Genomic DNA, 12,278 nt, shown 5'->3' with positions numbered 1-12,278 from the left:
CATCCAGTGCTGTGTAAGAAAATGCCATATCTGGGACTAAATACCTCAAAGCTTCCTCCCTTTGAAAGTACGCTCTTACTTCTTCAGAGTTCGGACTAAGAAAATGCCATATCTGGGACTAAATACCTCAAAGCTTCCTCCCTTTGAAAGTACGCTCTTACTTCTTCAGAGTTCGGACTGATAGCATTCTTTCGAGACATTACGTCCCTGAACCATTCGCTTTCATCTAGTGTTGGTTGCATCAAAATCAAAGGTGGTGCAGGAAGGCTTCCAACTTGACGAAATCTCTCTTGAAAACTCTTGTACCAAATAGCAAAGGAATCAACCAACTTCACAAGCACATTATGGCGAAGACTCCAAGCTTTAGAAGATACATATTCCTCATCAGCATTGCATGAGTTAACGTCGATGGGACCAATCCATTTCCAACATTTACTGGACTTGCGATAGAAAGTGAGTGGCTTCCATCCTCTAGCTCCTAAAGGCGCTGTTTTGGATGAAAATATCTCCAAAACCCCTCTGAGTAAATCTTGAAGGTGCTCTTGGGTTTGAAGAATAGAAGGATCCATTGGAGTTGATCTAACACGCTCAACAATCTTGTTAAGAGTGAGAGAAGGTAAACTTTTGGAATTTGTTAGTACAGAATTGCTAATGCCTTTATCTTTGAGAGAATAAAATCGAATTATCCCTTCAGCATTGCTAACCCCTTGATCATTTCCATACACCACATCATCATCTTCTGCATGTGGAACAACCATTGCTCTTCGAATGGCAGTAAGGAGATGCACAATGGAGAATGAAAATCCGGTATGAACAGTAGGAACGGGCAATTTGAATCCCTGCCTTTTCAAGGGTAAATTTACTGGTGCTGCAACTTCCCCAGTTTCTCTTTTTGAATAGGATCCTGCCACCCTTTTCCGTTTCTTTGCCATTAACATGTGTAGTCTATCATGACCACAACTATCCAACAACTGACATGGTTCATTCACCTTATCATCCTTCTCACTGACATTACTTTTCATATATTTTGGTACGAGCGAAGATAGCTTCTTAAACATTTTCATCTTTTTCTGCTTTCTCCCTGCAGGATATGGCACTGCTGGCAAATGAAAATCTAAGACTGCAGCAGCATCTTCATCCTTCATAGAACCTCCAAAGTCAGCTTGCTGACGCTTTACCAAAAAATTAACCTTTCTCCCAACCACATCCGAATGACTATCACCCCTCGACATCCCCATCGAATCCTTTATGCTTGGAATCCCTTTCACACTATGCTTCATTCCATGTGAACGTAACCCACCATGAAGCAGACTAGGATCTTCATTAGCCAACTGTACCAAAGCATGTGCGGCATCTATATGACTCTGAATAGCCATTTGCCAAGATGGATGATGATGGTCTCTTTTGAACCCATTTTTCATACTTCTCAACTGCTCTGCCCACAGGACTTTGAGTCCTCCATTTTTCACTTTCCTCATTGAACCGTGACTTCCAGTTTCCATATTTCTTCAATCTCAAAATTGAAGGCCGTCACAGAGAAAAATCTAAGTTTGACTAACAGTGTAAATAAATAGCATAGCAAATAATCGTAGAGTCGTCATCATCATCATTTCTTGACACTGAAACTCCAGCACTAGTCTTCACTACATCTCAATTCACCAAGGAAAAATTCCAATTGTATCCCTGGTCCAATTTTAAAAAAGGTAAAAAAAAAAAATGCAGGGACTGTGTTAATTGCTAAGAAAATTTAAGAACAATTCAAAATTCGAATAACAAGTTTATTGCGAAACAGCACTTAATAAAACAAAGGCTTTGTTTAGTCAACCCAACAAGACAATTCGTGAAAGAAACCCACAATAGATATCACGATTATTTATTCTAACGCACTCCAAATCTAAACTTGTTCATCATCACCACCACCTAAAGAGTTCATGAAATTCAATATTTACCCAAAAATACCCCTATAGAGTCTATGATACAACCTTTCCTGGAATAAAAAACAAACAAACAAACAAATAAGCATTTGGCTTCCTTGAGCAGCACCCCGGCAAACCAGGGGAGGAAGAACCAAAAAGGAGGCATACTAACATCTTAGAAAAAAGGGTTAAAATTTAACCTTGTGTTGTGATCTTTGTATAATGATATACTAAAATAACTGCATATAGTGTTTGGCAGCAGAGAAAAATGTGGGAAAGTGAATAAGATAGTTGGTTCAGCTGCAACAAAGAAAAAGGCTACATTTTGTTTACACAAAACACAATATACAATATAAAGCAGAATACTAAAAAGTACAAATTGATTCAAGTTTTTCCATTTTCACAGAAACCAAATAACTTGATGAGAACACAGACTGGAGGGTACCTTCCTTCCTAGTTACTAGTAGTTAGCCACACCACTTGGTTTCTGAGGAGACAATAAAAACTCAAAGCAGAGAGCAAATGGAGGAGCATTTGGTGGATGAAAACCCTAGAGAAGCATATAGTAAGTACGGAAGATGAAGCGTGTAACAAGAGGTATTAATTTGATCTTTGTTTTCTTTTCTTTCTGGGGTTTTATGTATGTGTCGCGTTGTGACTTGTTGGTGAAGAAGACGAGGCCGACATGGAAAAGCAAGAGTAGACTGACGGGGCATTGGTGATGTGGATGGATAGGGAAAAGACGTAAAAGGACAGGGCAGTTTTCATTTCGGAGTTCATTGATATTCCAAAGTTTTTGTTTTTTATTTTTTATTTTTATATTTCGGTTGACATATTGCTGAATTTATTCCCACGATATTGTTGGGATTTTGGCAAATATAAGCATTATGCATTAAGAAGCAATAAGAAAATAATCTAACTCTTTTTTTTTATAGCTCAAGTATTCAAGTAGCTATTTCTATCATGAAAAAGCAATAAGAAATTATTCTAAGTGCCAAGTGTCAATGAGGGTTGGTTTAGTTGATAAGGTCCCTGCACTGTGTGTAACCTCATTAGTGTTCGAGTCTTGCTATCAACAGTCCTTATTGGTGCGCGATTTGTAATTTCCTATATAAATCCATACTCATGGCATCTGGTAATTGGGTGCCACGCGTAAGTCCTTTCGGCTCGAGATTTGGGTATGCCCTGACGCTAGTGGTAAGAGTAGCCAATCTCCCTCTAAACTTTTTTTCAACCAAAAAAAAAATTTATTCTAAGCTCTCTCTTTATTTTCTATTTTGATAGCTCTTGAAAAAGGAGTGAAATCATGTTTGAATAATTATCTCCTAAAATGCCGACGCGGTCTAGCCCAATGGAAATGGCCTTAACTTGTAGGCCAAATGTCTCAAGTTTGAATCCCCACGACATCATAGTTGTGTGTGTGTGAGAATCCCTCCTCCCATATAGTTTAGACTATCGCTTGTACTCAAAAAAATAATTCTCTCTTAAAATACAACACGTACTTGCAACCCTACATTCACATTATAAAGGAAAGAATTGATTTTAAAATTGTTCGACTAATGAGTTTTGGCCATGCAACGCAGGCAAGTAAATTACTCAACTTGATCAACCTACCAATTAATCTTGTATTAGTAAAGCCTAACATGTTACAAGCAATAAAACAACAATATCATTGACTAATATAACAGTCACCTAAGTCTCACTGTTCACCTTCCAATTCAGTATCCATTTTTAAGTACTCTCAACCATCTAGCAAGACCAGTTTTCAAATCATTTATCCCCTACACCAGGCTGTTTCTGGTACATCTGAATGTAAATGTAACCCCATCAACCTTTTGTTATGTTCACTGTTTATGAACCGTTGGAGTTCATCACTGAAGCATCTTCAGGTACTTTGGTGTTCATCACTGAAGCATCTTCAGGTACTGAGGCCTTCTTTCCCTTACTTCCCGTGGTTTTGGCTTTATGTGTTCGAGATCGAGCCATAGCATACCTAGATTTATGGACAGGTTTCTTGCTTTTCCTGAGAGTTTTTAGGGCTAATGTTTTCAGTGGAACCATGATGTCCAGGGGCAGTAGCACTTCTTTCAATTCAGTCCAGTCGAGATCTTCAAAGTCGCCATCTTCATACACCACCCTGTACCAGCCTGATTCTTTATCATACTCAGTTACTGTACCAGAGTAGTATTGCTCTCCAAACAACTTTCTTACTTCCCTTCCTTCCAACCATTCACCAAAGTTAGTTTTTCCATGGGATTCTGCATCATGCACAGTATTAGAGAAAGCAAGAAGAGTGCCATCACTTGGGGGAATCTCAGGCATTCCATTAATGACAATAGCAGGCTCCCCAGGTAACTCATAAATCTCTGCCGACGAAGGCTCAACTTCCTGCTTGTTGCTGGTGTTTTCCATTCCTAGAACTCTTTCTCATATATGTGAAAAGGCTGCAATGATTTTTATAATTAAGAAATCATTATCTGACCATACGATGAGTATAATTCTTCAAATTCAAAAGTTGTAATGCAAGAAATGTCAACATTTTAAGTAATCGACTAGAAAAGTTACACCAAGAACTGTACAAGCAAGCACATGACGGGGAGGAGACCAAAGACAATTGTGAAAGGAAACACGTAGGACCGGCAAAATCTAAACTCGTCCTGTTTCAGTTTGGTATATAGAAGTCTCAAAACTAACAAATACTAGCCTCTTGCACTATTGCAAATGCAGATTGAAACCTCCAAAAGAAAAACAGTGACAGATTTCTCACCGAGGCATTTGTTCAAACAGATGGTACCCTATAGGCGGTAGGAAACCTCCTTAAGGCAAACATGGATTAAGTTACCATTAAGCCCCCGTAAAGTCTGAGATGCAAAGATTTTGGTGAACACATAGCAACTTTGCAAGAATGAAGAAGAGGTCACTAACTCTAAATCCAAATTTATCAAAAATTACCGAAGGCACCAAATTCATCAAAGTCTATGCAACCTCTCACTGTCACTACCCAATTGTTCCAAAAGGAAAATATCAATTAATTCAAGAGTTTCCAATTAGCTCGGCTTCAGCTCGTGCAAGAAACTAAAATCTAAACCCATAAAAAAGCACAAATTGTAACTTGCAAACGTATAGAAATCACACATTTCTTCGTAACTTGCATATCAAAAAGTTAACCCAAGTTTTTCCACTGAAGGACGCTAGATTTTCCAGAGAAACACATTTCAGCGAAGTGGGTTTTGCTTGAATGAGCTTACCGCTGAAAATTCGGAGAAGAAGAAGAAGGATGTTGCGATCGAATTCCTGCTGCTGCCGTAACTTTTCTTCCTCTGTATTCTTGAATCTTGTACAAAAACCAACAGTAAAGCCCTTAAACTGTTTCAGGTGAACCTGATTGAAGTTTCTTTTTTTTTACTTGATTTATAGTTAGGGGATAGGAAAGTAATTTCAATCCAAAGGGAATATTAGCGGGTGGAGATTTTTTAAGACCAACTTCCCGGCTCGCTTCGCTTCTTCCACCTATAAAATTGGCGCGAGCGAATTACTATTTTTTCTCCTTTTTGTTTATTGTGCATGAGAGTTAGAATTTGAGAACATTAGTCTGCAAGTTAAAGTTATTTTTCTCTAGCTAAATCCATTGGAGAGGTATGTGTATTCTAAGAGTAATTTTCCCCATCACTGGTCCTTTTAGGGTAGTTTATATATATATATATATATTTCTTGCATAAAAAGCTAACTTTAAGTATTAAGGAATTTTTTATTTATTTTATAAGAACCGGGTCCGGGTATAGTGAGAAAGAAGATATAACATAGAAAAGCTATAGCTATAAAAAGAGGAGCAGTTAATCTTGTATGAATAATAACAAATGAATGTGGTTTCCAAAGCCATTGAACATTCAAATCTCGGCCACCACCAACGGCTACGTCCAACGAGCCCTACAAGGCCTCCACAGAATCGATGTGCTCGACTGCGGGGCTTATGGCCAACTCATTCAGCACTGCACAGACCGCCGCCTGCTCCGTCAGGCCAAGCAGCTCCATGCCCGCCTCGTCCTCTTCGCAATCGTGCCCAGCAACTTCCTGGCCTCAAAGCTCATCACTTTGTATTCCAAAACCAACCACCTCACCCAAGCGCGCAAAGTGTTCGATCAAATTCCCCACAAGAACACCTTTTCATGGAACGCTATGCTCATTGGGTATTCTTTTAACAACATGCATTCCGACACTCTGAAGCTGTTTTCAGCTATGATGTCTTCGTGTTCGGACGAAGTGAAGACTGATAATTTCACAGTTACGTGTGTCTTGAAGGCTTTGGGGGCTTTGCTTTCCGGTTCAAGATTGGCTAAGGAGGTTCATTGTTTTGTTCTGCGTCATGGGTTTGATTCAGATGTTTTTGTTACTAATTCTTTAATAACTTACTACTCGAGATGTGATGAGCTTGGATGGGCGAGAACATTGTTTGATAGGATGCCGGACAGAGATACTGTGTCGTGGAATTCGATGATTGCCGGGTATTCACAGGCTGGTTATTACGCAGAGTGTAAAGAGTTGTTTCGGGAGATGTTAAGGTTAGGGAGGTTAAGGCCTAATGGGTTGACAGTGGTTAGTGTCTTGCAAGCATGTTTACAGTCCAATGATCTTATATTTGGTATGGAGGTTCATCAGTTTGTGAATGAGAGTCAAATTGAGATGGATATTATTCTTTGTAACGCTCTCATAGGGCTATATGCAAGATGTGGTAGCTTGGATTATGCTGAAGAATTATTTCATGGGATGAGTGAAAAGGATGAGGTCACTTATGGTTCATTAATTTCGGGCTACATGTTTCATGGGTTTGTTGACAAAGCCATTGATCTTTTTCGAGAAAGTAAGAAGCCAAGATTAAGTACTTGGAATTCTATGATTTCAGGTCTAGTTCAGAACAACCGGCATGAAGCCGCCTTAGATTTAATTTTTGAAATGCAGGCATGTGGTTACAAACCAAATACCGTGACACTGTCAAGTATTCTTCCTGCAATATCCTATTTATCAAATCTGAAAGCTGGGAAGGAACTACATGCTTACTCTGTTAGAAACAATTTTGATGCCAATATATATGTCGCGACTGCTATTATCGATACTTACGCAAAGTCGGGGTTGGTTCATGGGGCACAGCAGGTTTTTAATCAATCAAGAGGTAAGAGCTTGATCATTTGGACGGCAATAATCTCAGCTTATGCATCCCATGGAGATGCTGATATGGCTCTTGGTCTTTTTTATGAGATGCTAAATAATGGCATTCAACCAGACCAAGTGACATTTACAGCAGTCTTAACAGCTTGTGCTCATTCTGGAGTGGTAGATGAATCTTGGAAGATCTTCGATGCCATGGTTCCGAAATATGGCATTCAGCCCTCAGTTGAGCATTATGCCTGCATGGTAGGTGTTCTTAGCCGAGCTGGACGACTCTCAGAAGCTATAGACTTTATTCACAAAATGCCAGTTGAGCCGAGTGCTAAGGTTTGGGGTGCACTACTTAATGGGGCTTCAGTTTCTGGTGATGTAGAATTGGGAAAGTTTGTCTGTGATCGTTTGTTTCAGATTGAGCCTGATAATACAGGGAACTACATCATCATGGCAAATTTGTATTCACAAGCTGGGAGATGGGAAGAGGCTGATAAGGTCAGGGAGAGAATGAAAGAAGTTGGACTGAGGAAGATTCCTGGCAGTAGCTGGATTGAAACAAGTGATGGATTACAAAGCTTTATAGCAAAAGATGTATCAAACCGAAGAACCGAAGAGATTTATGAAATACTGGAAGGACTGCTGGGGTTGATGAAAGAAAAAGGTTACGTTTTGCAGGATGAATTAGATGCGGAGAGTGTTAACAATTGAGCCAAGATCATCATAACTGGAAGGCTCAAGCAAAATAGGAATTGGATGAGGGTCCTTAATGGAATGATGGTTTAAGAACTACCCTATTTATCAGAAGTGGCACCTGGATGGTGTGCAATATTGCAGGTCTGTTAAATTAAAGTGTTCTAATTGCTCAGAAGTAGGAACAAGTTTCATTCATCATTACAAGTGTACTATGCCTTGCAGTTCAATTTATTTGATTGAGTGTTTCCATTTACACCCACTTTATTGTTCATCACACACATTCTTTGATTAAAAATCTTATCACTATTTGACATATGCCTTTTGAGATCCCAATAGTTGTAAAAAGCTTTTGGAATGAACCTGGCCATACTCTAACAAAGCTAGCTGTAAATTCTTTCTTGCTGTTGAAGGATCCAATGATATGTATGATGACAGGATTTACCATTGTGTCTTCTCTAGAAAATTACCAGGGTACCCATTGGGGGATTACCAGCATACCCTACCACACACAGGTTGGAAAACATGTTGTTTAGGCCCCAAGAGTCTTGTGGAAGCAAGGGAGATAATGGTAATTAGACACTCATTTTCCAAACTCAGATTCAGGCTCAGAAATTTACTCAAGTTCCAATGAAGATTAGTCGGAGCTGTAGGCGGTGCATGTAAGTGTGAAAGGTGACAGGAAGCCTTGAGAAGCGAAGAATATTGTGGTATGGTTGCTAAGTTCCATCAGCTTCATTTGCATTATTAGCAGTGCAGGGGACAAGAGGAACGAGCCATGGATGGGCCAATTGTTTTTTTTTTTCTTCTACTTGTTTTGCTTGGGACAATTCATAATTATTGTGGTTATGTAGATATAATTAAAGAGGAAGGACAATTGGGCTTGAAGTGTACACAAACTTAGGGACAAACAAACCTACATACCCCAGCGACTTCATTCAATTCATCTACCCCGCAACCCAGTGCGCTATTGTTGCCAAGTGCTAACAACTCTCTTATCGCAACTTATCAAGTTTGGGTTTTTGCTCTTTTATTTATTTTGTAAAGAGATTGAAGGGGAACAAAAAAATAGCTCACATGGTAGAGAATATTAAACTCCAAATATGTATTATCAATGGATTGAGATTATTCCCAACTGTTAAAATGTCAGAGTTCGACTCTTGTTTTTCTACTTATAAGCCTTCTTTAATCTCCACTTGTAGATACATATCTTAGGTTCGAACTCCAATAGGATCTTTCTTTTCCTCTTTCAAATTTTAACAACAAAACAAACCTCCACTTGTGCCAAAAAATATTATCAATGCAAAATCGACAGCATGTAATGACAAATGGAAGCTGATATAATGTGAATGTAAGGACCATGATTTATAAGTTTTTGATCCATTACAAAAATCGTGGCTACATAATAATCCACAGCATTTAGCACAAGACTAGAACAAAAGTTCAAGGGGGCATAATGGTCATCACAAGAGACCACCATGACCAAACTAGTCCAGCCAAAATTCACATAAAAAGCCACAACATTCCTCAACCTTTTCCACACACTATAAAAACAGTTAAAAGGTGAAAGTCCAAGCACACGATCCCATAATGGAAGAAACAACAACAACAATCATGGCTGCTCTGGCCACACTCAGCCCACCCCAACTCTCAGATCTTACCCACACCATCCTCTCTCAAACCCACCACCACCTCCTCCGCCTCTCCTCTCTCCTCTCCTCTCCTATCCTCTTCTCTCTCACCCTCCACCGCCTCAACTCCATCTCTCTCCCACACAAGACTCTCCTCATCGCCAACCACCTCCTCTCCTCCCTCCACCATCTCACCCTCCACTTCCAACCCAACCCGCCACCGCCGCGTGTCAAGCAACGAGACCTCGACTCTGTTCTGCTGCTCCTCTTGCTCTGCGATGTACACCAGCACAACCCAGAAGCCCTCCAAGCACCAACATCAAAATGGCGCCAAATTCTGAGCAACTTGTACTCTGACGACATGTTGACGGTGTCAGGCATTGGTGTGTATAATGGGTCGGCTTTGGTTTCTTACATTGAGGTGCTGACGAGGTGCTTGAGATTTGTCAGTGTGATGGGTTTTTGCTATGGCGGGAAAGTGGGGAGAGAGGTGGCGGCGTCGCCGGCGGTGGTGGTGGCGCTGCCATCGGTGGAGGTGAGAGGTGGGGGGAGTGAGTGTGTGATATGTAAAGAGGAGATGAAAGAAAACAGAGATGTGTGTGAATTGCCATGTCGGCACTTGTTTCATTGGATGTGTATTTTGCGGTGGCTGAAGAAGAGGAACACTTGTCCATGCTGTAGATTTAGGCTTCCCACCGATGATGTATTTGGGGAGATCCAACGGCTGTTGGAGGTTTTGGTCAAGATTGGTAATGAAAAGGGTTTAATCTAAGGGCATTGATTAGCTGAGATCGGGTACCAATCTTCAGTGTATTTAACTTAATTCCAGTGATTGTGTATTTTTCTTCATACAAGCGATATTAGAGGGGGAAGATTCGAACGCATAATTTCGGATACAGAAATAACTACTCTTAATCACTTAAATTATAATCCTTGTCGAGTAATTGTGTATTAATTAGTGTAGATTAGTTTGTACTTAGTACGAAGCAATCTTTTACCTTAATTTTTTGAAGTTGTATGTGTAATAGCATATGGTGATCATGAACAAGTACACGTGTTTCAATCAAATGGGTCATGGATTTTCTGGCTGTGAAGAGATTTATTTAGGATATGGGGGGATTGCAATTTGAGCATGGATGAGATGAATGGGGTATAGAGAATCACACATACATAACGCATGTGGTTTGGGGCTTTAGGAATATGTAGATGAGTTCCGTAGCTAATAATGAGACTACGAGAGCCAAACAGATGTTTCGTAGCTAATAATAAGCATACTGGGAAATAATTTGTTTTTAAGTTTTATGTGTGTATTTATCAAAAGCCAATGGTCATAATTGGGTGGATAGGGTCATGAAATATAATCCATTTTTGTAGATTAAATAATTTTCCACTCCAATAACATGACGCGTTTCTCTTTTTTTATTTATATTTATTTGCAATTTCAAATCCCTTAATTGCTTTCAACATTATAAAACATTTGGTCATTGGCAATTGAGGGTAGACTTGAAAATTGCATTGAAAAAATATAGAAGAAGTGTTGAGGGTAGTTCTAGATCTGGCCGCCCCAAACAAACTAATGCAGGGAGTTTATTGACACCATTGAATTCAGAATATGATAAAGTAACTCCTAGGTGAGAAACTACTCCTTTGATGGGTCTCGCAATGATTATATTTGCAACATATACTAATCACACATACAATAAAAATAAAATCCCAATTGGGAACCTAAAAATTATAATTCACCTAAGTTCAGATCCAACTGAGACTCTTGACACAACACCGATTAAATCAAGTGGAGATTTTGGACACACTAAAACCAACCCTATAAAATAAAATCTGGTCAGGTCCTAAGATTGAAAACATTTTTTGACCAAAAATGAAATTATAAGCCAATAAAAAACCAAATCCCCCTAAATCCATAAAATGAGAATGGGCTCTGTTTTCAGGTTGGCCAATTATTAGAAAACATTAGGCGATGAAGTCCACCTAGGCTCAACCACAACAAAATTAGCCCAAAATCACTCCACAAGCCCAAAACCAAGGCAAGAGCTTATGGTTTTATGGAGCTTGGAGCCGACAACAGCTAAGATGTTTTTATAAAAGGTGGAAAAAGGGAGATTAGTTTTTATTTATTTATTAATAAATTACAAGCAATAGTCTAAATTATAAGGAAGATGGATGTTTTTCACACATACATTACTAAGGTGTTGTTGATGCGAAAAAGTGGTTCGACACGTGGTTCGCCCAACTTAGTGATATTGTGTCTTCGGAAGGTAGTTAGTCTTCGGAAGATCAAGTTCCTGCAAAAAGGGAACGTTCGGTAAGACCTTGGGGTACCGGTGCGGTACCGGCCGAAGGCTCTCCGATGCTTAAGTAAGTACGGATTTAGTAAATATCAGATTACAGATCAAGCGATAGCGTACCGTTGATCGTTCTGTCTCCCCTTCTTTTGGGAATAGGGGTCTCCTTATATAAGCCTTGGGAGGTGTGCTTATTTTGGAATCTCCGATGTGGGACTGTAGGAGTGGATTGTGGGCATGACACGTGTCCAAGAGCAAAAGCACCAGGATGCATATGATTCGGTAGGGTCCTTGCCGAAGGGCTTGCAGTGTTAAATGTTGACTCCGTCCACGTGTCAGGTGGTCATTGGTCGTTAATATGCGGTATAAACAGTAGTCCCCCAAGTTCTCTTCCGAAGGTTCTTCGGAAGGGAATTTGGTTCTCCCCTGAAGGTTCGTAGCTGTCCTGCCGTTCGGCAAGTTCGCTTGGGGAAGGTTCCCCTGGGATCCGATGGGTCGCCGATGCTCAGAGGAGAGAGGGCAGAGACGCCTCGTTTCCCGTGCCTGGCGCGTGGAGACGCTTCGTCTTCTGCGCTGGGCGTGCA

The 12,278-nt window shown here is 40.0% G+C and overlaps 4 protein-coding genes across 4 annotated transcripts; 2 read left to right on the top strand and 2 right to left on the bottom strand.

The window, feature by feature from the left end:
* Positions 1-6: 6 nt before the first annotated feature.
* LOC117630883 lies at positions 7-2,514 on the bottom strand. The gene is made up of 2 exons (XM_034363723.1): positions 2,362-2,514; positions 7-1,683 (listed from the first exon to the last, which is right to left on the bottom strand). Exon 2 carries the CDS (start codon positions 1,500-1,502, stop codon positions 96-98), a length of 1,407 nt encoding a protein of 468 aa, XP_034219614.1. The 5' UTR covers positions 1,503-1,683; positions 2,362-2,514; the 3' UTR covers positions 7-95.
* A 994-nt stretch (positions 2,515-3,508) lies between these two features.
* Positions 3,509-5,340, bottom strand: LOC117631795 (dirigent protein 17-like). Its single transcript, XM_034365098.1, has 2 exons — positions 5,165-5,340; positions 3,509-4,360 (listed from the first exon to the last, which is right to left on the bottom strand). The coding sequence occupies exon 2, from the start codon at positions 4,326-4,328 to the stop codon at positions 3,768-3,770; it is 561 nt and encodes a 186-aa protein (XP_034220989.1). The 5' UTR covers positions 4,329-4,360; positions 5,165-5,340; the 3' UTR covers positions 3,509-3,767.
* A 361-nt stretch (positions 5,341-5,701) lies between these two features.
* On the top strand, positions 5,702-8,659 carry LOC117631751 (pentatricopeptide repeat-containing protein At2g37310). Its single transcript, XM_034365040.1, has 2 exons — positions 5,702-7,907; positions 8,226-8,659. The coding sequence occupies exon 1, from the start codon at positions 5,778-5,780 to the stop codon at positions 7,779-7,781; it is 2,004 nt and encodes a 667-aa protein (XP_034220931.1). The 5' UTR covers positions 5,702-5,777; the 3' UTR covers positions 7,782-7,907; positions 8,226-8,659.
* Positions 8,660-9,285: 626 nt separating this feature from the next.
* On the top strand, positions 9,286-10,281 carry LOC117632537 (E3 ubiquitin-protein ligase SGR9, amyloplastic). Its single transcript, XM_034366041.1, has one exon. It carries the CDS (start codon positions 9,354-9,356, stop codon positions 10,164-10,166), a length of 813 nt encoding a protein of 270 aa, XP_034221932.1. The 5' UTR covers positions 9,286-9,353; the 3' UTR covers positions 10,167-10,281.
* Positions 10,282-12,278: the final 1,997 nt, after the last annotated feature.

The sequence above is a fragment of the Prunus dulcis genome, chromosome 6 (assembly GCF_902201215.1).
Source record: "Prunus dulcis chromosome 6, ALMONDv2, whole genome shotgun sequence".
Classification (NCBI taxonomy): domain Eukaryota; kingdom Viridiplantae; phylum Streptophyta; class Magnoliopsida; order Rosales; family Rosaceae; genus Prunus; species Prunus dulcis.
Note: the sequence above shows the minus strand (reverse complement) of the source record. Positions and strands in the feature narration are given on the sequence as shown.

Coding starts and splice junctions, on each gene's coding strand:
- LOC117630883 (XM_034363723.1), bottom strand. CDS start 1,502: ATGGAAACTGGAAGTCACGGTTCAATGAGGAAAGTGAAAAATGGAGGA.
- LOC117632537 (XM_034366041.1), top strand. CDS start 9,354: ATGGAAGAAACAACAACAACAATCATGGCTGCTCTGGCCACACTCAGC.
- LOC117631751 (XM_034365040.1), top strand. CDS start 5,778: ATGTGGTTTCCAAAGCCATTGAACATTCAAATCTCGGCCACCACCAAC.
- LOC117631795 (XM_034365098.1), bottom strand. CDS start 4,328: ATGGAAAACACCAGCAACAAGCAGGAAGTTGAGCCTTCGTCGGCAGAG.